At 36.7% G+C, this 27,504-nt stretch overlaps 1 protein-coding gene across 5 annotated transcripts; it reads right to left on the bottom strand.

Annotated features, from left to right (window-relative positions):
- Window positions 1-282: 282 nt before the first annotated feature.
- Window positions 283-25,836, bottom strand: phka1a (phosphorylase kinase, alpha 1a (muscle)). 5 transcript variants are annotated; one of them, XM_049482182.1, is made up of 33 exons: window positions 24,976-25,836; window positions 23,254-23,412; window positions 21,538-21,585; window positions 21,105-21,273; window positions 20,730-20,812; window positions 20,544-20,624; window positions 19,486-19,584; window positions 18,037-18,183; window positions 17,893-17,946; window positions 15,616-15,738; window positions 14,336-14,431; window positions 14,147-14,254; window positions 13,961-14,039; window positions 13,737-13,871; window positions 12,704-12,813; window positions 12,420-12,564; window positions 11,153-11,231; window positions 10,996-11,066; window positions 9,375-9,545; window positions 9,182-9,267; window positions 8,248-8,393; window positions 7,826-7,979; window positions 6,883-6,962; window positions 6,551-6,629; window positions 6,199-6,328; window positions 5,670-5,771; window positions 4,598-4,713; window positions 4,425-4,463; window positions 4,027-4,068; window positions 2,862-3,023; window positions 2,642-2,695; window positions 1,241-1,441; window positions 283-1,108 (listed from the first exon to the last, which is right to left on the bottom strand). In XM_049482182.1, exons 1-33 carry the CDS (start codon window positions 25,051-25,053, stop codon window positions 935-937), a joined length of 3,600 nt encoding a protein of 1,199 aa, XP_049338139.1. In that variant the 5' UTR covers window positions 25,054-25,836; the 3' UTR covers window positions 283-934. The 5 variants fall into 5 exon arrangements, with proteins under 5 accessions (XP_049338139.1, XP_007248115.1, XP_049338140.1 ...); XM_007248053.4 differs by having other exon boundaries at window positions 10,897-11,066; window positions 24,976-25,835; XM_049482183.1 differs by lacking the exon at window positions 9,375-9,545 and having other exon boundaries at window positions 10,897-11,066.
- Between the last annotated feature and the right edge of the window lie 1,668 nt (window positions 25,837-27,504).

Below are 27,504 nucleotides of genomic sequence, written 5' to 3' on the forward strand. Positions count from 1 at the left end.
AGAATCGAAGAATTAAAAGGTACAATTAACAGAACTACAAAAATCGAATTATGATTAGATTATTAAGTGCATGTAAACTGAGTTTGGGTTCCACGAATTAATTCTCCATGAAACTTGGATAGACAGTAAAAAAAACTGCCAGATTCATATTATGCCAGAAAGTAAAAATTGTCAAATGGTGATGCAACAGTGTTTAAACAGCACAAGGCCCTGTAAAACATTAGCTTCTTTACATTTTTTATAACACACCAGAAGAACGACTTAAATGTACAGTAAAGAAACAAACAAATAAACTCTTTCATTTATTTCAGACAAAATCAATGCAATACCAAACATACAAATAAAACTTAAAAACGTGCAATTTTTTTTTTTTATTAAAATAAATTATTTAATTTAGTTTATAATGTTAAGGAGTTAATATAATTTCTTAACTAGTAAAAGTTATGAGTTATGAATTAATTAACCAGATTATTTGATATGACCCTTTTACAGTAATTTTTAATAATATAGAAACTGTTAGCTAATCTGCTTCAGGTGATTTGATGTATGACCAAAACGGAAAGGCACAAAAGTATCTCTCTCATCTTCATAATGTGGCTTCGAGAAAAGCTGTACATTCAAGCAGTACATCCAAACTGACTTCTACTTCTACTTCTACATTCTTAAACAGTACATGATACGATTTCCTTCTCCACCACATATATAAATGATTGAACAAACCACAAAACGAAATGAAGTCAGGTAGCTTAACATCTGAATAGATATATAGCATACAATGAACACTCCATACAATGAACCATACCATACAGTCATACTAAAGACCAAACAGGCCCAAAAAACAGTTACAACAGTGTAACTAACAAATACAATACAATCGGTGTATCATGCAGTACCAGCATTTTAATTTCTGTACAGCCTACAAACACATAGTGCATCACTGCAAGGCACACGCGCCACTGGGTAGAAAGTCCTGAACGTAGGTAGCCACAGCCTTGGTGAGGTATGTCATGGAGCCGAAGCGGCCGCTGGGTGCGGTATCGTACAGCAGCCGGCAGATGCCCGTGGACTGATCTCTGTCCAGAATGTTTTCCGGAGCGTTTAGAGCTTTCTATAGAATCCGAAAAAACAAGAACTTCAGAGAAGGAAAATCATGTTGTTTCTGATATGTTTCTACATTGATCCAGGTGATTACTCTTTAGCCAAACACACACACACACACACACACATATAAAAGACACACCTGGTCCTGGTAAAACATGTCATTAGCAATATGGACGATCTTCTCCACGTGAATGATGCTGCCGATGCTGTGGATGTCCACATCGGCAAGCATGGTTAGCACCAGGATTGCCTCTACCAGCAACTGCCTGTACTCAGGCTGAGGTACGCGGTTCAACACTGTCTCCACATGCACTGCAAACTTAATCTCGCCCGGAGTCATCTGTAGGTGGGAGGAGAGGGACAGAGAGAGAAACACAAAACTCTACAGCAGGGCTGACCAAACTGTAAGACCAAGTTGCTCCAAAAAAACTTTTATTTCTTGTGCCTAAGAAAATGTTCTTATACTACTGTACCTTAATGAATGTTTATTTTCCTTTTAAACCTTCTGGATTTCAGTATTGTAGTTACCAAATACATTTATAAACCTGACCCTTATTTATTTATTTTTTTCAAAACACCGGCCTTATAAAAAAGTATTCTCCATGCAAGTCTTGCTCTCTCTTTCTCTGTGGTACCATGATTTAAAGGCACTCTAAAATAATTAAATAAATGTTAATGTTTATTGTAGTTTTGTTTGTGACCATTTTAGAATAATTAAAGTCCATTTTTTATTTGTAAATGTGGAGAAGACAAGGGAAGGATGGTCTAAAAGGCGAAAGTTGTTAAGTTTTTGTTTAGAAAGAGTTAAGCTCGGTGTTTTAAGGTGCTCTAATCACTTTTTTTTTTGTTTTAGCTTTTAGTTAGATTTTACAATAGTGATAGACCAATCATAGTAACTTTTTATGCAAATTGACTAAAACATCCTTATAGCTTGCTGTCAGTTTAGTGTAGCCTCTCTTTGGGAAGTTTGTTTAGAGAGTAAACTGTAGACAACTAACATCTGAAATAATATACAAATATGACATCCAGACTTTTGACTGCTTTCTGTACTTACTACATCACACAACAACAAAACACTGTAGTTTTACTTTTCATACTTGAGTAGTAAAATTTGGAATTAATTAATTTCAATACTTCAGTACAAAAATGTTGAATACTTTAGTACTTCTGCTTAAGTGTGGAGCTTAAAGAACACTTTAACTTCTACTTAACTAATTTTTGTCTGGATCTAGTACCTTATACATGTCTGGTCCAGATGGAACTAAAATGATCAGACTGCTGCTGAGTGAAAAACTGTAGATAATACAGCATATTGTAATTTTTTTATAAAAGGTAAGAAAGAACCCAGACACCGCATGTGAGAGGAGTCCCTGTGAAAAAGGATTATCCCAGTACCCCAATGTATATTTAATACTGTCTGAATAGGGCTTAAGTTACAAGTTGATGTAGGTTCTATACATCTTTTTGTCTCCCCCTACTGGTCATTTTACTGTATTGCAAACAAAAAAAAGTATGAAAGACTCATCAGTTTATGTCCAACCTCTCTTGTAGTGGATGATGGGAGCACAAAGCCTTCAATTGAGAGCCCATGACACTGTCGGAGAAAAACAAAAGGTTGCATTAAAATGTATGCCACTCAAAATAATGTAAATGTTGTTTACAATAACAATGAGAATAATAAGAAGAAGAATATTACAAATGCTTTAAAAGTCTTTGTCTAAGGTCTACATCTGTTCTTTGTTATTATTTTGAGCGCTCACCTTCTGCAGGATGTTCCAGACTTTCTGATAGAAACCCACTGGAACTCTGTTAAGGGCTCCATCCAGCCTCCTTCTGCGCAGCCACTGACCCTGCCGGCTGTCTTGTGGCACAGGAACATTCACAGACCCATCAAACGACTCCACCGACTGAAGACACTGCCTCTGGCAGGGGTGTAAGAAATTGTGTAGGAATGTCAATAACAGAATATCATCAGAATTTCCATTAACAAAAAGGGATTACATTAGTCAGTTTTAATGAATTAAAACATGATACTTGATTTTTTTTTTTTTTCATAATTTTATTTCTATTTTTTCCCCATTTTCTCCCCAATTTAGCACATCCAATTACCCAACCCACGCACTAGGACTCCCCTATCACTAGTAATGCCCCAACACACCAGGAGGGTGACTGATAATTAAGTCTTACTTTTTTTATCATTTTATTTCTGATTTTTCCCCATTTTCTCCCAATTTGGATATCCAATTGTCCCACCCCTTTGTGCGTCCCCATCACTGGTGACGCCCGTGACCTTTGGAGGATGGGGACGAGCACACGCCTCCTCCGACACGTGTGAAGTCAATCACCCCTTTTTTCGAGCTGCTGCGGATGAATCATTGCCGTGCTCGAAGGAAAGCACAGCGGCCAGGTTCCGATTCATCCACTCACAGATGCCTCGTGCCGCCCAGCACCACCAAGTGTGATGGGGAGAGAGCGCCATCTACCCACCCCAGAGGGAGTAGAGCCAATTCTGCTCCCTCTAAGCAACATCTTACTTTTTTAACCCATTTTTATATTATAAAAAAGTGTTGTAATACACTGGCATGTCTGTTGTTAATGCAGTGCGTGCTGAGGGCCTGAGGACCAGCTTTTAATTCTGACCACGTCAATTCCTTCCCTTTGTGCACAGGGATTTCTTAACATTCTCTAAATCGTTTTTATTATATTATTTAATGTAGATGTTTGAGGAAAGTTTTCTGAAATTCTCCCACAATTTTTAAATGCAGTTTTTCAGATCTTAATGATTCTCTGCCCATCTTTGCTTCTAAGAGACTCTGCTGTGAGTACTGGCTCTTGCCCCATGACATATGGCATATCAGTGCATAATAAAACACTCATTTAAAAGAAATCATCCAAAACTACACTGGAGGAAGATAACATTCTTACAGGGGGCTCAAAGTGCTCGATGTCGAGGGAGGGTGATGTGGACTGTAGAAAAAAAAGGAAAGGAGAAACCAAAGTAAGGAAAACTCATACAGGAAAACATACGTCTGGTTGAAGAAGCCACATCCATGAACAATTACGCTCATGTAACCCTTATAAAAACCCACCACACTACCATGCACCTGCAGCCCCTGTGAGACCAGTAGACATTGTTTTGGTTGCTTCAAGTGCTTTTGTGACATACAGTAAATTAACCAGTGTGAAATTGTGCTCTGGATTTCTGCCAACATCAACAAATTATTAGAAATTATCGTGTTTCTGCTGCCGACATTATTTATTTGAATGACTTAAGCTCTGAACCCAGGTTGTACCACACTTAAGCATGGTATGAATAACATCACCTTACTCTGAGTTGACCAAGATAACCTGCTCTCCTCCAGCTGCAAATGGAGACACAACTCATCTCAATATGACTGCGTGTCCAGTTTCAATTGGCCAGTTCCAATGCAGTGAGTGATGTTACAACTCATTTAAATACATAACGTGCTCTACTTCTTTGCTGAGTCTAGCTTACCAGCTTCATGTCACTCTTCAGTTTGCTGATTCCCGCTCGCTCACTTTTGGTGGCACCCACATGGCCAACCTCATGAATGGAGATGGCAGGACTTGCACCCGTCTCCACTGAACGAACTGGACAGAGGGTAAATACACAAATATACACACAAAGGAGAAAACATAAGAAGTACAAGATGTTAGGCTAAAAGAGTCACTAAACCCTAAACCATATTTTTTCCATTAGTAACTGAAATGTGTTCCTTTGAAGTAATGAAACATACCACATAAACATACAATTTTTATAAAAAGGCTTTTATTGGGTAATTTCTGCCTCTGCAGCGCCCTCTTAGGTTCAACTGCAATAATTTTACCACACCCCCTGCTGAGGTCCAACCGTCTGCATCTCATTGTTATCAGAGGCACACTGTTGTTGTTGCTGCTGCAGCTCAGCCCAGTCAGCTCTCTCCTGCCCCGCCTCTAAACCCATACATCACCCAGTTCCCCTCCCAAACATTTTTTAGCCTTTTTCAAGTTTGAGCTGAGGGTGGAGTCAGTTAAAAACAAGGGGTTTAGTGCCCATCATGTAAGGTTCTATGTTTTAAGTTTAAGTCAAGTTTATCAGAAATTAAAAACAAGTTATGTAATTTGTTATAACCTGTACATTAAACAGTGCATTATTGTATGTTTACAGTGTAAGCTTATGTATAGCTTAAGTATTTTGATTATTTTATGTTGTATATATTGTGCTCTTTCTGCATACTAAGTGGAATCATTCACCCAAGTTTTTCACTCATCTGTACACCTGTACTTATTTGACTTGACAATAAATATTTTTTGATTTGATTATCTTGCAACCTGCAATCTCTCAATGACAGGGCCAGCACAGCTGTGCCACCTGGCTGCTTAGTAGTTCTTAGTTTTATAACAACTGATTTGTTACATGAAGTGTTTTATTTTATTTTAATTAAAAAGCTGCAGAAACACCAGTGATTTAAGGCTGAAACTGCACCAAACACTGAACTACAACAAAAGGCAAAAGAAGAAGAGGAAAGATTAAGGAAGTGGTAAGGATGTAGCATGTAATAACTGACCGCTTCTCTGCACACCAAACTCCTTGCCACTGAGAATGTGATGTAGCAGATTCTTCAACTCCGAAGGGCTTAGACTCATCAGACTCTCTGTCGCCTCCTCACCTGAAACACAAACATAAATACTCATTCATGCACATGTGCACACACATACACATATACATTTTTGTATCGTAACAGGAACCAGATCATGTTACTTAAACCCTTTGAATGTAAGCTTATTTAAAAGGGATTACCCTTAAGCCTCATTAGACTCAGTGACTATTGGAAGACTAAAGTACAAGTTACAGTATTAGTTAATGAGGAGTTAAAAGGGTTATCAGAAGCTACATAAGCTTCTTATTTATTTCATTTTTGTTCATGTTTCTTTTTTATTTCATATTTTTAAATATATATTTTGCTTTGCTGAATACAATGTGCACATCACATTGTAATGTGTACAAACCCAAATAAATATAAATAATCAATGCGCTCAAAGATCTAACTGAAATTATGAAATGGATTACTGTTTTTTTTTTTTTTTTTGCTCTACCTGAACAATTGAGTGACTGTGCCAGTTCAGTAGCCATGACCTGAATAATGAGACCAATCCGCAGCCGAAACATCTCACTGAATAGACCTGGCTGTGTCCTGATGTTCATCGCCAGGTACACCATGATCTCCTGTTACACAAACACACAATTTGACTAAAAGATTAAAAAATAAGGGTCAAGAAATCACACATTAATTTCAAATTGCTACTTTATTCTTTTATTATAAAACGTATTATGCAGGTTATGCAGAATAAAATTGGTGATGCTAGTCAGCTTATATTAACATGTAATTTGTCTTTATAAACAATAAATAGATGTGTATTATAAATTAGGAATAAGGAACTTGCTAACCTGGGTCAGGATAGAGATAGTGATGTTGTTCTCACTGGCTTGATCAATCAGTTTAACCAGCTGGTCAGGTGGCATTGGCCTGCAGTAAGAAACAAATCAGCATATTTAAAGCATATTTAAAAATATAATACTATATGGATATGGATTGAACCTAGTCTTGGACTACACAGCACTAAATATAGAAAAATGTAGTATACAACTAAGCCTCCAACCCTCCATTACAGAATAACAGTGCCATTATTTTTTACCCATTTTGGCTAATCAGAGTTTAAAGGTTAATTTCAATCATGTGATGTTAGTAGTGAATAAAAAACTAAAACGAGTAAACTCACGCAGTAATGGTCTTCTCTCTGGGCTCTGGTGGTAAGCCCACTGTTAAGTGTTTTTGATGAGCTAGTAAATCAGAGCAGGCCTGCAAACACATACAATAAGCATACATGACCATTCATATATTACAAAACCATATTCCACCTGAAAACAAGTCTTGAACAACCTCAAGCCTAAATTCCTAAATTATCAGACAAATATCTCTTTACGTACACACATGCAGTATTTTTCTGAATAAGGGGCTATCAAGGGGCCACAATATTCATAGAGGGGCCACGTATTATTCACCAGTCACACCTGCTTCAAACCCTTGAATGTTTTTTTTAAAAATCCAACACAATAAAATCTACGGATTTAATTCTGTGCAAAATGTTTTATACAAATGAATAAAATCAGCAATCAAAAGTTTAAGAATCAAAAGGAAAAAGTGTATGTTGCAAATTCAGAACAGAAACAAACACATCAAATACATATATTTTTAAATATACATGTTTACTTTGAAGAAATTATTTGCACTTTGTTGTTTTTGCAGATTTTTTTCCGGAATCTCTCAATTGCTTCTGCTTAATTTTGTTTGCTTCTGTAGGTATATAATCTGCTATTTTTATTGTAATATTTGATATAAAATTTCTGGCAAAAAATGAACTCCTTTACAATTTTACATGCATTTTTACTATACATAGTCAAAATACAGCATATGAGAAAATCCAACATTTTATCTGCAACATTAATACTGTCATTTAAAACATCTCTCCTACATGAGCTTTAATCACGCTGGACATTCCTATTTATTTTATTAGTGTCACTAGTGTTTGGGCATAAGAATTGCATCCATCTATAATCTGATCAAAGCTTTTAGGCAAAGGGAAAAAGAGTGACAGGACAGGGGCGAACCTAAAATCAGGTTTCAGTAGGGGCCAATTAGAACCACTAGGGAAGCTTACTCACCCAGTCGAGCTCCTCCACTTTCTTGCGGAGCATACCAGAGATCATGCGGATGAGGCACCAGCAGCGCAGGTCTCCGGCCTTCTCATACAGTTCCAGCAGCAGCCTGCGCACAGTGGTGCCTTTACCATACAGCTGAGTGTCCCACTCCATTCCCCTGTTAGAACACAGAAACATGAGCAGATCAGAGTTACATACTGCATCACCTTTCACTTATCTTACATAAAAACTAACAAAAAAAAAAAGATACTCTCAGCAATAGGTCTATATTATGAAACTTAGAATTCTTAGAAGAGCTGAGTGAGGGCAGATTTAGCTATATATATATATATATATATATATATATATATATATATATATATATATATATATATATATATATATTAGAGAGAGAGAGAGAGAGAGAGAGAGAGAAAAAACCTGACTTGTCTTTGAAGAGGATGTAGAGGATATCTGCCTGGTCCTGGAGACTCTCTGTGTCTTTGAGAAGCTGAGCCAGAGCCATGTAGTCTGTAGATCCATCAGGACCACGTGGCAGATTACATTCTGACGACACAACCAACTCTGGACCCTGTAGTGGGAAAAGCACAGAGAAGAGATTTGAGGATTGAGAGTTTCAGATATAGTACCAGTCAAGACATTAAAGCTGTGTGGAATTATGTGGAATTATTTTTTAAATAAAAAAGTTTAAAACCAGAATATGTTTTATTTTATTTTATTTAAGTACTACATTAAGCTTTGATGACAGATCTGTACACTCTTGGTATTTTAATGTCAGCTGCTTTTTCTTCACATTGTGCTCAAATTCATTCCAAATCACCATCTCAGTTGGGTTTAGGTCAGGGGATTGTGAAGGCCAACTTTTTTCTTTGGTTTACTACATAATTCCATGTGTCCTTTAATTGTTTTTATGTCTTTAATATTAATCCATGTAGAAACAAACACATTTTTAACAACTCTATCAGCGTTCCAGCAATGGTGAGAATGAAAATGTATTTTGTCATCTTGTGTATATGACCTGGTCCCAACAATTTCTATATGTGGTTACTCTACTATATATACTGGGATTGGTCTTGTGTACCAGTAGTTTATTGTTAATTTGTTGGTCTGTTCAGGAAGGAAACCAATAATGGTGCAATGTAGAGAACTAGCCATGGTCTGTTCACATGGTAAGCACATTCGTTTTGTAATATAGAATATACAATGTAATACATTGTGTGGTTATATTTGCACATTTCTACACTGGTTGCTATAGTGTACAAACCTGTATGAGTTGTAAGAGTAAGGGGCAGGCAAAACCAACCTATAGCTACAACATTTCTCTTTTTAATTATAACATAAGTGTGTGTGTGTGTATACCTGGCTGGTTTCAGGACCAGAGTCTTTTAGGTTTAGAGAAGGCTGTGGGGATCGGAAGAGCTTAGTGGGCAGATACATGTGTACGTCTGAAATTATAAAAAGAAATATGATGCATTAACCCAATGATTCTATGATAAAACTGCTAAGATTGCATCGTCTTATTACGATTAAATAGTGCCATTAGTAAACTCACTATGAATATTAAGGTCCTTGGCCTTGTTTACTAGAGACACCATTTCCCTGGTCTTACTGGCTGCAGCTTTAAAGCGTCCGAGTCCAGTAGCTTCACCCTCTGTTTTCATAGTATGCCGTGGCACTGAGGTGGCCAAGAGCTGATCCAGATACTGAGCAAGGTCATCTGTGTCTAAATACAGAGAGAAAAAATTCTGTCTCTTTCACTTTTTTTTACAGACAAACCAAGTGAATTCACTTGTTCATGCTGTATTTATACAGGAATTGGTATTTATTGCTCATGAGCACCCACTACAGTTTAGTAGTGAAAGGCACCGTTTAAAATGCCACTAAACAACATACTTTACACATGCATTTCTGTGAGATAGACAAGCTGTGAGATAGAGCACCATCACTGAAAATGGACTGGCTTAATAGAATGCTATTACAGGATTTTACACAAATGTTTTAACAACACACAGTAAGTTATGTAGCATTACCTAGTTTCCAGGAGAGCTATCCTGCTCACTTTACCCACTTTACAAAAGGTAAATAGTGAAGTTAGCAGCATGCTGTGCCAAAAGTAGCAATTATAAAAGCGCTTTTCTCTTTATTGTAAGCCAGGGAGCATCAAAATGATTTCAAAGCTGTTAATTTAAGGTAAAATGTTACTTTAAAGCATGATCAGCCATGCACTGGCTGATATATTATTTTGACTAGGTTCTTTGCTATGCATATGCAAACCTTTAATTTGAATAAACAAAAAAGTTCCTCTAAACTTCATTAAAGCCAAACAACTTATCTTGCAACGATGGTAGAGGAATCAGACACAGGGTCAGACATACGGCATCAGTCAAAATTTGGGTGCAAAATGAAGTGAAATGACTAATAGCTCTCCAGCCTAGAGGGCTGTTGAACCCAATTGCAGAACAGTTGAATTCAGGTAAACCCAAAAAGAAAGAAAAAAAAAAATAATAATAAACTACCGATGCCCCTGCTAGTAAATTGGGATGTGGCCGGTAAAAAAAATGCTGTTATAAGGAGATAGGTAGCCCGAGTATGGGCAGAAAAAACTGTAAAAACAGGCGGACAGTAAAGTCACATTCTGCTTCATTATAGTTTAAACAACCTCAAGGGCCAGATGTTTCATGCATGCGGACCACATCTGGCCTGCTGGCCGTCTATTGCCAACCTATTCTGTAGATCTTTAATGTCTTTTTACAATTTTACAATGTAAAAAATAATAGAAAGAAAGGAAACATATTGCTTGAGAAATGGTGTGTCCAAACTTCAAACTTTTGACTGGTACTATATATTACATTAATACTACCTGCAAAATAAATAAATAAATACATAATTAGAAAGAGTAAAAATTTAGTTCCCTTATAAATTTGCTTTAAAAGAAAGAGTGAGATAATCAATTATTCTCTGGCTAATTAAATTTCCAGTAGTTACTCTGTTAATTTACTCTAATTTGCAGATTCCTATAGAACTGTGACTGGAAAGATGGCAGAGCTGCTGTGTCCTGTGGTTCTTCTCCTTACCATCACTAATGTGGAGCTCATGCACAGGCCCTTCACTATAGAAGCTGTCATCATCATCCTCCTCCTCGCCCCAGCCCATGCTGCTGGAACATAGCTTACCGGTATCCAGGAAACTCAGGTGAGCAAAACAGGAAGTGGTAAGAAACTCCGACAACTTTCCTGTTTGTATCCTAAAAAAGGAGGCAGTAATTAAAAAGGATAAATATTAATAAAGAAAAAAATGATTCAAAAATAATTATCTCAGCTAGGCACCAACCTCGCGCCTCCATAGTAGCCATCCTGAAGTTTCTTTAGAGTGGCCAGCACAGCAGGGTCCAGGTCTTTGTGGTCCTCAGCTGGATAAAGAGAAAACATATAGAAACGTTTCAGAATGTAAGTGTGTTAAGCAAGGTTGGAAAATATCCTGGTAAACCTAGTATCTTTATTCCTTTTTTTTTTTTTAAATAGACGCACTTAAAAAAATATATATATACGAAACATAAAAAATCTGTAATTTATAAGTTCATTTTTTAAATATTTTTTTTCTGTAGCTTCTCCTGTTTTAAAGGAGGACTCCGGTGTGAAATATCAACAGTTTTGATCTCTGTATCTCTTTTGTGTTGACACAGAAGTTTAGTGCTAGGTCACATGCTTATGCCGCCATCTTAAATTTATTCCACAATAAGTCAACTGTCGAGCACAAATAGTAATACATTTTGAGCAATGTTTACATAATTTGTTGTTGGTTCTTTGCATCCTAATACTGACAGTAACCAGGTATTTTCAGCAACAGCTGGAATTCATGCATTTCCATTAAATTTAAGATGGTGGCGCCCGGAGATTTACCTACACTATGGAATGTAAACAGTGGCTTTTAATAAACCTCTTGTGCAGTTTTAAAGTTCTTAATGCCTCGTTTTAAATGGCAGGGCTCTCCGGATTCTACCACAGAAATGTGGAGCTACTTTGAGCCTGGATAAAAGTGGAAAAAGTAATTCATCTCCAGGCGCAAGACATACCCCTTCTTAGTCATTCTAAAAGCCTGTTTGGAAAAAGTGCTCAAAATACTGGATCTGAAAAAGCAGCAGGAGAATGGAGGTGGGCTTCTCAACAAAGGGGAGTACTTTTTAATACACCTTTTTACACCATTTTACACCAGAGTTCTAATTTAAACAACCATTTCTATGTTAAAACTGTTTAGTGAGATTAGTGAGATGTGACCAATCTTTTGTACACCACTATAGCAGATGAATGAATCTGTACGCCTTTAGAACAGTTTATTGCACACCTTAAATATAAGCAAGTGACCTAGCACTAAACTTCTGTGTCAACAAAGATCAGAGATCCAGAGATTAAAACTGTTGACATCACAATGAGGATAGCATCATGACCAATGCTGATATAGAATAAGTATTCGGTCATACTCGGTTATATCTGTGTAAACTCTGTCCACATAAACTCAGTGCTACCCTAAACAAAAGAAGCTCTTTAATCCAATAAGTAATATATTATTATTATAGTGTACCCCTTTCAACACCACTCACTCAGCATGGTCTGGGAGACTGGAAATGTGACAGTGGGCCTGCCAGTCATCCTCCAGCGAGAGGACAGATAAGACAGGTCAGTCCGCAGCATCTCCACAATCATCCTGTTATCCAAGGCCATATAAAACTGCTGGTGATCAATGAACTGTGTAGGAAAAAAAATAGAAGAAAAACAGACAAAAATACAAGGAACATCAGAAACATAAATGACTAAAAAAAAAAAAAGAAAAATAAAACAAATGTAATTTATAAAATGTAGCACTGTTTTCTACTCTACATGATACCTGAGGTGTAAATGTAAAGATAGTGTTGCGGATGATGTAGAGCTTAGAGGTTCCCAATACGCCGATCCTGCGATAAGGCCTGCCAGTCAGCCCCAGCCTCTCATTACGTCCTTTAAAAAAAAAAACAACAACAACAACAAAAAAAAAAAAAAAACAGAATAAATGGTTGTAGAATAAATCACTTACCAAAATGAACAATACATAACCACAGAAGCAGCTGGTCAATGATTTGTGAGGAAATAATACAAATATTTTGCCACCACTAGTCAGTGTAGTATATGCAGCTTTGGAAACAAACACTTAAAAATTATGACTTTCTTTGATTTTACCAAATTAAAAACCTCTAAATGTAATCAAGAGGAAGATGGATGGTCACATGCCATCAGACCAAGCTGAACTGCTTGAATTTGTGCACCAGGATTGGCATAAAATTATTCAAAAGCAGTGTGTAAGACTGGTGGAGGAGAACATGCCAAGATGCATGAAAATTGTGATTAAAAACCAGGGTCATTCCACAAAATATTGATTATGAACTTTATGAATATGAACTTGTTTTCTTTGCATTATTTGAGGTCTGAAATCTCTGCATAATTTTTGTTATGTCAGCCATTTCTCATTTTCTGCAAATGAATGTATTTTTTGTTATTATAGAGGCAATATAGGTAAATAATGCTACAAGAAATATACAACCTCAAATATTTTAATAGCTATGCTCTTATAATGATGGATCCTATTGTCCTTGTTCAGTGAACAAATACTTGAGAAGAGGACATCATGTCAAAATCCTGCAAAAGAAATTTCTTCTCAAGGACAGTTTGTGATTAAATCCCAATGTGTTTAAGGTGCCACGCCACATATGCACTTTTGTATGTCAAATTAAGCAAGTTACAGTAAATATACTCTCCAATATACTACACTGTTCTCTCTGTAAAATCTGTGAACATATTTTCACTTGGAAAATGAAAAACACAACATGTGCAGAAGACTGTATATTTAAGGATTTTGTGAGTGTGTTTTTGTCAGTGTCTCCTACCTAGCCTGGCATAAATGTGGCTGAGAACTCGAGAAGGCTGTACTCTGATAGGGTGGATGTCTGCCACTGTCTCCACCTCAATCCCATTCTTCAACAGCAATGCCTTAATCTCATCATTCTCTGCCAGGATGGACACTAAACCAGAAAGGAAAACAGTACCACATATAAAATTACCCTGTCAAAAACTGAAGAAATGTCTCTGGACAAGATAGAACTCCGTTTACCCTGGACAACCACATCAGGCTTGGGAATGGTGGAGAACCGGCGATTGAGTGGATCTATCTCTCCTGGAGCCAAGAAACCCTGAAATTGGACATTTTGGATCAAATCAAATCAAATTCTCCAAAAATGAACATTCCCAGAACACTTCACTGGAGGAATTCAAAACAATAGACTGATTTTATCCTCACCTCTGCTAACAGACTTCCCAGGATGTAGAGGGATTGCCCCCACTTAAGAGGACACTTGCCCATTGGGATTCTCTCCACAGAGTGAGGATTCACATACTCTTCATCCACCTGGAAGAAACACAAATAAATAAACCGAAATACCCATTTGACCATCATAGCTTACTACTGTTCTCAAAGCACAGATCTTACTCGATCAGGAGGGACGCTGTAGAGCTCAGGCAGGAGACGTATTCCATCTTTCTGTTTAATCATTATACCATCCAGTGCCTCTCTGTACTCCTGCACCTGAAGACATATTTAAATCAGAGAGCCATTAAATCATTTAGTCAATACTTCAGAATTACCTGAACATTGTCATTGACTACTAATAAAATATTATCTAGGAATTATTATTATTATTATTAATTCAAAATTCTAAACAGACACAGTTTAAGTAAACCAAGAACACACAATAAAACTCAACACTCACAGTGCAGGCTAAGAAAAGTAAGTAAAGCTTGGTGATAATGACTTCTCTAAGAGGTAACAGGCAAAATGTGCTTTATTTAAAAAGGTGAGATTAGAAATGGTGGTTTTACAAGTGTTTTGCTCATTAAATAAAGGTACATGAAGTCTTGTTTACTGATAAATCAACCTCATCTCAGTAAAACAAATAAAGCAAAAAAAGGCTACACAAGAATTACAAAAAGTATGGGTGCATACATTAACACGCTGGTTAATTTCTTTCACCTGTGTTTTTGCGCCCCTGACTTGTATTTTTGCACCCTCGACTTTTGACATTAATGTGACACCATACTTAGAACTTTAAAACTGCACAAGAAGTTTATTAAAAGCCACTGTTTACATCCCATTGCACAGGTAAATCTCAGAGCACCACCATCTCAAATTAAAGTCACAATAAGTAAACCATCGAGCACGAACAAATAGGTAGGACAGTCGAGCAGATTGCAAAATTAATTCCTTGGAAATGCATGAATTCTAGCTGTTGCTGAAAATATTTGGTTACTGTCGCAAAATGCAAAGAACCAACAACAAATTACATAAACATTGCTCACAAAGTTTTACTATTCGTGCTCAACGGTTGACTTGTTGTGATTTAAATTTAAGATCACAGCGCCCGCAGATTTAGCTATGCTATGGGATGTAAACAGTGGCTTTTAATAAACTTGTTGTTTTTAAAGTTTTAAAGTTATTAATGCCTTGTTTTAAATGTCAGGGCACTCCGGAATCTACCAATGAAGGTGAAGTATGGTAAAGGAAGGATTATAGTTTGCGATTAAAATAATGCCTTAGGGCCTGACACTTTGAGATCAGTAAAATCACTGCAGTTTGCACTAAGGGGTGGAATATAAGCTTTGATTGCATGCTCCTTTGTTTGTAGATTTAGTGCAAAACCTATGTACACTCTCAAAACTATACTTAAAATGAAGTTCCACTGTTTCTTTAAGGCGGTGCAGTATTTACTTTACCTGTTCTGGGCTGTTTATGAAGATGCCATCCAAGATAAGGTATGTCCAAAAGAGAGGCCACTCACATTCAATGTTCTCAAACAACTTCAGCTCAGCAGACTCATAATACAGTCTATTGGGGTCCTGCACAAAAGGACACAGCATTAACCGAAAAGTGGAAAATTTAAGACAATTGAAGGACACAAGTATTTAGTGATTTTTCAGATTATTCAGAGTCTCTAATTTCTCAACAACCATTATTAGATTATAGAAGTATAATCTAACAGCATAACACAGGAGAAGACAATGTTGACAGTAGGCCTGCATTATACATTTTGCCTGCATCTCCATAGCAATATTCAGAAATATAATAATGCACTGCAGGATGTGCACGGTAAAGTGCAATGTAGGGTTGGGCGGTATTGAAGTTTTTCATACAGTCATACCGTCGTCAGATTATATGGCGGTATACGGTATTACCGGCGGGGGGGTGGGGGGGGTTATATTATTTTATTTTTGTACCTGTGTGTTTTGATATTTTAGAATTCGTTAGATTATATTTCCTTTAGCATTTTGAGCTATTTCATATCTATTCTTCTGTTTTTATTAAATGCTGCAGAGCTTTAAACGCGTGGATGACTTTTTTTATGTATATTATTTTATTTTTGTACCTGTGTGTAGACTATTTCTTTTTTGTTATTTTAGAATTTGTTAGATTATATTTCTTTTAGCATTTTGAGCTAAGTTTAGTTAGTTATTTTCCTATTTCATACCTATATTTTTCTGTTTTTATTAAATGCTGCGGAGCTTTAAACGCGCGGATGATTTATTTTTTTTATGTATATTTTTTTAGCTTTGTACCTGTGTGTACACTATTTATATTTCGTTATTTTAGAATTCGTTAGATTATATTTATTTTACCATTTTGAGCTAAGTTTAGTTATTTTCCTATTTTATATTTATTAATCTGTTTTCATTACATGCTGCGGAGCTTTAAACGCGCGGATGAGCTCGCGTTCAGTCTCGCGTTCACGCTCGGGTTCAGTTTCGCGTTCACGCTCGGGTTCAGTCTCGCGTTCACGCTCGGGTTCAGGCAGACAATCTAAACTCTAGTATGCAGAACTATATTATTATTGTTATTAAATTTTCCATTCTTTTAAATAGCAGGATACTTTGATTTTTATTTCTCAGCCCGGACGCGACCCGGCCCGAGGAAAGTAATGGAAAATCTCCTGTCAGCAGGCTCCAGGAAATAGTCATCTGTTTTTTAATACTATTTTTATTTTATATAAAGCTACGGCATGATAATCACCATATAACAAAGTATTACTGTTAACGAAAACGAACGAAATAACGAAAACTGAAAGTGAAAGTTCCCCTTAACTGAAACTAATAAAAACGGTAATTAAAAGAAAAAAATAAAACGAACTGAAAGTACAGATTGAATACCCTAATTTTTGTGTTTGTTAATTTATTTATAAGCGCTGTATCCACTACAGCAGCTTAACAGCGGGTGATGTTGTGCCGTTTCTGCTCGCGAAGGGGAGCCGGGGTTCAGATACCGGCAGCGCCTCGCGGTCCGCAGAATTGCTCATATTTACAGTGCTCGAGCTAGCCGCGAAATAATGACAGAAAACTCTGAGGAAACTGCAGAATTCTGTACGGTATTAGAATATGAGCGTGAGTGACATAAAAAACTGTTTTGTAGAGAAATAGGAGATGAGGAATATTTAAGGAAACAGCTGTAACTTTGAGTAACTCACACTGAACACCCCATGCTGCAGAATAAACTGATAAATCTGATCATTTTGGTGGTTGGTTGGTTAGTTGTTAGGGATTTATTGTCACTTCAGCACAAATGTGGCTATTTGTGGCGATAATTTGGTTGAAAATTAGTGAAATCTCTAGAGTTCATTGAGTTTTTGCTGTATGATCTCCTCAGTGAGAATCCCCACCCCATAACCAATCAGGGAGCTCCAACTGCTTACCCCTCCTACTGCTCTTTCATTGTGTATGCGCAGAATGTCTTAAACGTCCGTTTTTCAAAGTTCAGGTTTGACATCACATGGTTAATATACCGTCACCATATTTAAATACCGTGGTATACCGAAATACCGTCATTCCGCCCAACCCTAGTGCAATGTCAACTTTCTGCTGCTTATATGAAAAAAATAAACTGTGCTTGATATCCAATAAAAATATAACACATTGGATCAGTGGCTTCTGGTGAAATCTTGTATATTTTTAATATAAATCATGCAGCCGTAGTTGATAGGGTACATGTTAACATTAGTCTACCTCTTTAGGTGTTTTATGACCATCTCTGAGAAACCGACAGCAGCCATATCGCCCCTATAGAAAATAGAAGAAAGCCAAAATGTGAGAAAAAAAGAGGAGAACAAAAATAATCTGCACTTTATACCCACAAAATTCTGTTCTTACTTGTAACTTGGAAATTATTTCCTCCTTGGTGATATTTACTAGTTCCATGTCCTCGACTGCAAAGGCTGGGTAGGAGATTATAGAAAGAACACCAGCATCCACCTCTTTTGATGTGGAGGCTCTGGGCAACAGCGAGTTTAGAATAGACTGGAAAAAAACACATGGTCATCACTTTCAGACTACGAAAAATCACCAAAAACAGCAACATGTTGAAAATTCTAATATATAAAAACGTAAACCCTACATCTTTAACAGCCAGATCTAATTAACTGTTTTTTTATATATTAGGTAATGAGAAATGTTTATTTTGGATTAAAATAGTCAAATCTAGTGTTTGTTAGGGCTCATTCATAATTGTGTATATATTTTTTTCTGTCAGCAAAAAAGCCTTTATTTTGCATACAAATAAAATTGTATTATTATGAAAAAACATCAAAGAATTTACCAGGTGCAGGTGAGGCAGGAATTTATTTATTTAATACTTCTTTTAATATCAGTAGTGTTCATTTAGAAACAGAAATTCCAAATGTGAAACATCAAACATAAAATAAAAAAAAAAAAAAATATATATATATATATATATATATATATATATATATATATATATATATACACAGATCATAAGATATAAGAAATAATATGCAATATGACTTTTTTTGTTACAAATTATTTAGTAATTTCCCTTGTATATTCAATTGCCAAATGTTCAGTGCATCCCTACCTTTGAGATCTATACCACATGTAAAATGTAAAAAGGCATGTACTTAAAAAAGACAGTTTTAATGGTTAATAAACTTTATTTAATTAAGAACTTCAAATTCAAATATATAAGCTTAAAAATAAAAAAATGTGTTTTTCTTTTTAAAAGAGTCATTAAACGTTGTGGATTCAAATGGCGCTCTTTTCTCAGATGTACCCAAATAAATCTTCTTTTCCTTTAATAATTATGACAGCTTCATCTATATGGTTTAATTATAATAAGAGATTTCGCAAGATATTTGGCACCAACTATACTGGAGGAAAGGCTGAAAGCATGTGCAATAGATTATGTCTGAACCCCCTTGATATTGCAGTTTAAAAAAAAAAACAGTATGAATTGGAATTGAATAGACTGTCTGAACAAAGCACATTCTTAATAAACAGTTATAAGGAACAAATGGGTGTACTTAATTTATCATGTTAAAATTAGCATTATGTGAGAACTTATGTGTATTTATTGCGTCTGGGATGGTCGTACAGGTGAAGAGTGTAACTCACTGCAGTGAAGACAATTGACAATTTGACCCCCCCCCACATCCCAGTTACATAATGCAGCTGGCTTGACAGAGACCATATTTTCTTTATTACAATTCAGTGGAACATCACAATAATTTGAAGCAGCTATATTAGGATATAAAAAATGGAACACAGAGTGCTTTAAGAGTGCATCCAGAGCCTTCCTAGCATTACCTGGCAGTGCTGGATGTCATCGGGTAAAGCATGGATCACAGAGCTGGGTCCTCCTTTAGCCCCAAACAGATTAAGCTCATCCAGGGCCTCCAGTGAAGCCTGTAAGCACAAAGAGTCCATTCAGTTCATACATTGTGTCCTAATAGCTCTCGGGTCATGAGCAAAAACAAATCTAACATTCCCTTCATGTGCTCACTGTTCTGGATACAGCCTAGAAACCAGGCTTCTGTTTAAGTGCCAAAGTGGTATTTTACCATCACTGCACGTACAGTCAGTAACAGGGGTACACTCAGACTGTTCTCACCACACTGAGTGCAGAGAGATGAACAGCAGAGTTCACTATAGGACAGAAAGAGTTTACTGCACTTGGCTAGAGTGGGAAGGGATTTTTGGCACTGACTCCAGAGGAGCCATGTTGGGGTTATGTTAGGTCAGGAGCACCAGAGACATGGGGGTCTATGTACAGGGAGGCAATGCTTGACGGATTCTGCTGTGCCTCTGCAGCTGCATTCTCAGCTGCTCTAAACTGAGATGGAAAGGATAGTGTGTGTGTGTGTGAATGTATATGCATGCAACAGAGCATATTAATAAATAACTGATATGCTTACATTGTGGCAGGTCATATTGTATATAAAAAAAATATATATATATATATACATATATATATATTTGTAGGTATGTCAAAACAATAACAAACAGAACAAACAGCACCATTTACAGTTACTAAATATGCAAACTAATGTATAGCATGGGAGCCAAAACAGCGCAATACAATATAACTTTAATGAAACCAATATGAAAACTGTTTAGTTTAACATAGCTATTCAAAATGAAAAAACTCTTAATTTCAACTGAATATTGTAAAGGAAAAAAATCCCATTATTACCAACATTAATGATAAACAGTCCAATAGAAATGACTTGGAAAATGTATTATTACATTAATGTACACTAAATTTACATATTTCTTTACCTTCTCCGAAAATGTACCATTCAGTTGAAACAGCAATAAAAAACTGTGAAGTCTTTAACTCCCAAACTGAGTAAAAATAAACCCACCTTGGCCATGCCTATAGAGCTCGCGTTGAGCTCTGGAATTCCTTGATTGGTTTTGTCTCCTCTCTCCCACATTCCAAAATCCTGTAAACCAGAAAACAAAACATCAGGCAAACAGATTACACTGGAAATGCTCAACCACAATGACAAAAACAGTACAGTAATTCACAGTTACTGAAAGAGACTTACTGCCACTTTGTATGCTGCTTCAATGTAGAACACCAGATTCTGCACCACATCCACTTCATCCTGAGTGTAAACAATGTGCAGCCCTGGTGGACCCAAACCACACACAGCATTATTCATCAAAACTTTCACTACTTAAAATATACATTCACCCACACAGGGTGCTGGAAATTAATAAAACATATTTGCTACCTAATAATAAACACACTAATGAACACACACACACAACAGCTGAATTCCTCATTTTTTAAAGGTCTCATTTAAATATCTAGTTGTGGTCACGTGATGTCATGTGAGTGTTTTTTATGAAAATAAAAAAGTGGGCAGGGAGAACCTATAGGATTTTAGCTCTTGCTCATGAATATTCATGATGCCCACCTGAGGCTGTCATCTGTGCCAGAAAGAGCAGAAAGAGGGAGGTGGCATCCATCTGCAGGTGGCCCCACTCAGTGTCCCCCACCACAGTGGCACAGGTATGGGTGTTGTACTTGGCATGAAGGCAATCCATGGTACTCTTGCTGTACTTGAACTTCTCCACTTTGTCCAGCTGGGGAGCAGAAAAAGCACGAGTCAGCCATGTAGGCCCTTAAGATAGGAGATATGACTATGCTATGGACACTTTTGCTATGTAGAGGGGTGTGTATGTGTGAGGTTCTGAGAATGTCCTAAGAGGAAATAGAAAGGCATGCCACTATGAGCACACACTGGGGCAGATAGAGAATGCCCACAGAGAATGGTGTTTGGTATCAGTTAACTGCTTCTTATAATGTCAATGTATTTCAAGTCTTGAAGTGAGGGGCTTCAGGGATACCTGCCGCATGATGCACTGAAGTAGGCCTCTCATAAGCTTCACAACACTCTATAAAAGACAGAAGAAAAGAAATGACAGCGTAAGTGTGATAATAAACATGACAGAGAATGACAAAGCATACAGAACGATCAATTATGTTATTTTGTATAATGGCAGGCCATCATCCTAAAATTAACACACAGAGTTAACTCAACGTTGACCTTTTGATTTCCTCTTTAAAAGAGTAATATGAGATGACAGCGCACTGGTTAGGCTTCCTCGCACTGTAGCAGCTTGCACTGAGACAAACATACACAGGCCCAGAGCCCTAAATATAGTTTCACAACTGAGTATACAATAAAGGACAAGCCGATGCACTTGAGAAGTGGGTGGTGGGTACATTTACATTTCTTGATGTTTGTTTCTAAGCATGTTCTAAAAAATGCTGTAGTTTGTTGGACAAAAAATGTACCAAATAAAACAAGCACCATAAATGATATTTATCATCTTGGTTTAAATTCAATTTTAAAAGGTTATATCAAAATGTACTTTTCAAAGATCTCTGAACTGCAAAACAATCATGATTGATGCTATTCTTTCTTAAAGGCGTTGTAAGTACAGACCACTTATCACTTCATGACTTTCAGGATTATATGTGGATGAATCCATGCCACATAATGCAAATGCAAGTTTAAACACACCCAATACACTAGGCCTGTCACAATAAGAATATTTGTGGATGATATATCATCCCAGAAATTATTGTCATTTATTATTATTGTAATTATTGTGAGACCATTAAAAGCAACTGATGACAATTATATAATAAACAACAAAGCAATTATACCACTTTAAAGACAACAATAAATTAATTAATCATAGTTTGGGAAATATATACTATTTTGTGTAGTCGCAGTAATTGAAGCATTGGTCACAGCACAACTGGCTAAAACACGATTCACTGTTACACAGCTCTGGAAAAACTAAGAGACGACTTAAAAAAAAAAGTTTCTTTAATTTAATAAATTGAAACCTCTGGAATATGATCAAGAGGATGATTGATTATCACAAGCCATCAAACCAAACTGAACTGCTTGAATTTTTGCAGGAGTGGCATAAAGTTATCCAAAAGCAGTGTGTAAGACTGGTGGAGGAGAAAATGCCAAGATGCATGAAAACTGTGACTAAAAACAAGGTTATTCCAACAAATATTAATTTCTGAACTCTTAAAACTTTAGGAAAATATTTTCTTTGCATTATTTGGGGTCTGAAAGCTCTACATCTTTTTTTATTATTTCAGCCATTTCCTATTTTCTGCAAATGAATGCTCTAAATGACAATATTTTTACTTAGAAATTTGGGAGAAATGTTGTCCAAGATTTATACAATAAAACAACAATGTTCATTTTACTTATATACCTATAAATAGCAAAACACATTCAACAACAAACACAAATACTAAATGCCATTTAATGAGAGAATTAGCATATGCTGTCCCACACAGTAAGTGGATTTTAAACTCACTAACCGATACACATTTGACTACCAAGTGTAAATGTATGGGGTTAAAATCTTTTTATGATGCAATCCAGATGCTAAACAGCGTTATAATCTAAGAAGCTTCCAGAGAGAAAGGGTAACCAGTCTCTAAATCAAGGTCAAGCCTCCAGGCACAATACATGACAGATTAATCTAACAGACAACCTGCAAAGATCAGAACTTCATCCAGTTTCCTACCTGCTCCAGTTCATAGGCTTTAGCCTTATCCTCGTCACGGTCTGCATTCTTCCTGTAGGCCAGGCTCAGAGCCCAGACTGAGATGATGCTGTAAACGTTATCCCGAACCCAAGCATCTGGCTGCTCTTTGCTTGCAGGGAGAAGACCTGTCACAGGGTCCTTTGCAACAAAATGATTTGAGGGGGAAAAAAGCGTTTATTACAGTAAATTTCTATAGAGAGACATTCCAAGAGATGGAAAAATAAAGTCCAGAAAGGAAAAAAAATCTTCCAGGGATTCTATAACAGCTTTTTGAGAACCTCTGCTGTTGGTTTAAACTGATCAGGGAAAGTCAGAGAGTTGAAACAACAACTTGGGGCAATTTTTCCCCAGTCTGTGACCATATCAGTAGGCCTGTCATAATAGCTGTGTTTATTTGGGCATTATATATTCTCTTATCAACACCTTTTTCTAAATTATCATAAATATTTTTAAACACGTTGACACATAAGAAAAACATAATGACCAATAGTGAGGTCAGCAAAAAATATTGTGGTCATGTCAGTATACTGAGCGATACTTGGGTAACAATTAAACGATGGGTGTTTAAGATGTCAGAATTACATTACATATACTGTACATACACAATGCAAACACACACATAATCAGTGACTAAAAGTAAATAATTTCACTCTTTTAGCTTTTCTAACCAATGTAATGTTACATTAATTAGAAAAGCTAAAAGAGTTCAATTATTTGGTGGTTGGTGTGGTACAGTGGATATCAACCTTCCCTGCCGTTAAGCTAACCCACTAATCATAGGGTTCAATTCTTGGTCTGGGAGACTATGCTGTGCTACATCAATAAGAGTCATTGGACAAGACTCCTAACTACACTGGACCATCCCTGCATTAGAAACAATCTGGTATAAGTCACTCTGGATAAGAGCATCAGCTAAATGCCATAAATGAAAAGTTATTTATTTATTGTGTCTGAGGTAAAGGTTAGGGTTAAATGTAAGGGCAGGGGTAGAACAAACATACCCTGCATTATTATTATCATTTTTTTACAGCTCTGTAGCCCTAAGGCGACATCATGTTTAAAAAACTGTGACTTATATAGGGTTGGGAATGAGATCCTAATGTGTCAGAATGAGATCGTAATGCGTGGGAACGAGATAATTAAGGTGTGGGAACGACTTATTAAAGTGTGTGAACACTTTTAGGCCTCAGGGGTTGTGCACAATATGACTGCCTGAGGCAGGTAAACGGATCTGAATACTGTCTGAGTCCGAGCCCGTCAGCTTTTAAAATGAGAATTAAGGGTCTTTTATTTAGAATGATGCCATGTCTCACTGCAAGAGATTTCAAAATATCACCGTAATTCATTACAAGATAATAAAAAAATAAAATAAAACCAAATGACTCTCCATTGTTTTTGTATTGGAGCTTTGATGTAATATTTAGTCTTCTTCATTGGGCATTCATTTAACTTACAGGAAAGCAAGCTTTATTATTCTCTGACTACTACTTAATTATCTCGTTCCCACGCACATTTTCTTAGCAAAATGTCCCCTTGGGGCTCTTTAAGTTTAACGCTACCCAAACTACTAATATAACCCCACTAGGTAATGCTATAGAGCTTAAAATAAAGGAGTCCAGTGTAGTTAAACTAACTAGTTAGCTAATTAGCTAAGTTGTTAGCCAGTCCGTTAGCTAGCTAATAGCTAGTTAATCTACTCACCTGATAGCGGAGGATAGTTTGTTGGACTATCCGCGCATAGTTGTCGAGTTTCACTCCAGAATTACTGCGGCTCCTCATGTTCTCGGCTCTTCTCTCTCTTCTCAGCTCTGCTCACTTTTCCTCCTCCGCTCACGGCGACATGTTTTGCTGTTTTTGTTGGAAAAACTTGAACTTGAAGAAGTCCGGTTTGCTTCGAGTCTAACTACAGGCTGCAGAACCGCCTCCGACAACAACAGCACAGAGCCAGAGGACTTTAAATGGGTGTCCTCTGATGTGTTTAGCTTCCCGAGCTGTTAAATAAGGAGCTAGAAAACTTTTATTAGCAGCAATGCGGAGTTTTCCGGAGAGACCACCGGTCACAGCCCCTCTATCCGACCCAGTGTAAACACAACACCACAACAGCTCCAGTCGAGAAGTCCGGAAGAGCCAAAACACACAGAAAAAAGAGTCAGAGAGTTTGTCTAAAGGGTGTTCCCGCTGTTTATCGCAGTGTCCACAAACACACAACCCGAACTCCCTTTAGCGTTTCCAACAATATGAAGAAGAATGATCCAGGTGTTCCACACTCCCAGTACACAGCGGGTCAGTGGTCACTCATGAGGAACACGTGCTCCCTCAGCAGGAATCCACGCCGTCACTCAGGAGTGTAGAGCATGAAGTAACTGGGTTAGTACTCAGAGCACTCTTAACACCAGACACGCTAACATTAACTCCGGATCTGTGCAGGAGTGTGTAACTCAGGTTCTGAGATCCAGAAAGTGGAGAAACACTGATCCAACTGATTCCCACAGTCCATTAGTGCTGTTAACTGTAACTCAGTAAAACTGTAAACACCTAAATAGACTCACAGTCATTCTAACCCAGTAGAGAGAGTTGTTTTGGTTATGTGTGCTAATCTGTTTAGTAGCCACTAGCTGGCAGCACAGACAGTAGTATCTCAAATTGAAGTGGACATACTAGTGCATCTGTTGATGATTATGGGTTACACACCAATAAAAACCCAAAAATCTGTGTGAGAATTTCTATTTTATATAAGACCAATTGGTACTTTTGGCAGTGTGCCAAGTCCTGTTGGAAAATGAAATCTCTATAAATATCCATAAAAGTTGTCAGCTGAGGGAAGCATGAAGTGCTGCAATATTTTCCAGGAAAACACTGCACTGACTTTGGACTTGATATAACAGTGGATCAACACCAGCAGATGACATGATTCTCCAAACCATCACTGATTATCAGTAAATTTTGCATTTCATTTGGAAATCAAGAGACCAGAGTCTGGAGGAGGAGTGGAGAGACACACAGTCCAAGCTGCTTGAGGTCTACTGTGAAGTTTCCACAATTAGTAATAGTTTGGAGAGACATGTCACCTGCTCTATTTATCTATAAATGAGTTTTACATTCTGAACTGAATTACTGAAATAAAGTAACTTTTAAATTATATTAGATTTTTTTGAGATGCACTAGTAGTTTCTTAGAATTACTTAAGTGTGAACCACTGGACTTATTTTAGTAAATGGAATAAACGCACAAATTAAATCATTATTGCAATCTAACCATCATTTATTTGTTAACTTTATTACATTATTTATTAAAATATTTATTTTTATCTGTTTATTATTTCCCTGCTGAAAATTAGTATTGCATTTTTATGCTTTTCAATTTGTCATAATCAAAAATGTGTTCATGGTAATGGTCAAATCTGAACATTTACAGAAACCAATATACTGCCAATATAATTCTGGTGTCACCATACATACCAGTTTACATTTACTGGAATTAAATGGTTTGCATATGAAGTGTGGGGAATGTTGTCCACTGTGTCTTTGACGTGCTTGTTAAAAAGACATGCAGATGCTCTTTCTCCATCACATTATAACAGATCCAAGAAAACATGTAGTGTACAGCTTACTTTTAATGAAAAAAATAAGAAATTCTTAACTTGAAGGTCATAAAAATACCAAAAAAAAAACCCTGAACAAGCATTCACATCATGAGTATCGATGGTGGACATAACCTTGAAACCATTTGTTTTTTTACTTGTTATTCTCACACAGAAGATCAACACCCAAGTGTTTAACTCTTGATGTAAAATGCTGAGCAGTAGATTATGTCTGCTGTTTCTTACAATTCTTATAATGGCCTGATACCTGAGAAGGCCGTGCATACGTCAGCAGTATAACATTATTAAGTCAATGAAGGATTTACATCATAAGGATTAACTGACCTGATTAAGCATGAAGCACTGCTGTTGTAATTATCAACAAGGCTTTTATGTATCTGTTATCCTCTCTTGTTCTGTCTTTATTATTATGTCTAAGCTGGTGATTGTGTACCACTGCTTTCTGATAATGGGAGGGTTTCATCCTGGAATGTTTTTTTTATTTTTCCACAATTATAACAACAAAACAGTCAAAACGGGCATCCAAACACAATGAAACATGAGATATAATTAGAAGTGCTATTAAACTGTATAATACTACTGTTTTCTGCTGTTGCAATCTTGGATTTTAGACTCAAGGCTGTTTAGGG

This window comes from Astyanax mexicanus, chromosome 8 (assembly GCF_023375975.1).
Source record: "Astyanax mexicanus isolate ESR-SI-001 chromosome 8, AstMex3_surface, whole genome shotgun sequence".
Lineage (NCBI taxonomy): Eukaryota > Metazoa > Chordata > Actinopteri > Characiformes > Acestrorhamphidae > Astyanax > Astyanax mexicanus.

Coding starts and splice junctions, on each gene's coding strand:
- phka1a (XM_007248053.4), bottom strand. CDS start 25,053: ATGAGGAGCCGCAGTAATTCTGGAGTGAAACTCGACAACTATGCGCGG. Junction 20,813..21,104: donor GGCACAGATGACAGCCTCAG/GTGGGCATCATG, acceptor TGGGTCCACCAG/GGCTGCACATTGTTTACACT. Junction 12,565..12,703: donor TCTTTACATTTACACCTCAG/GTATCATGTAGA, acceptor TTTCCTACACAG/TTCATTGATCACCAGCAGTT.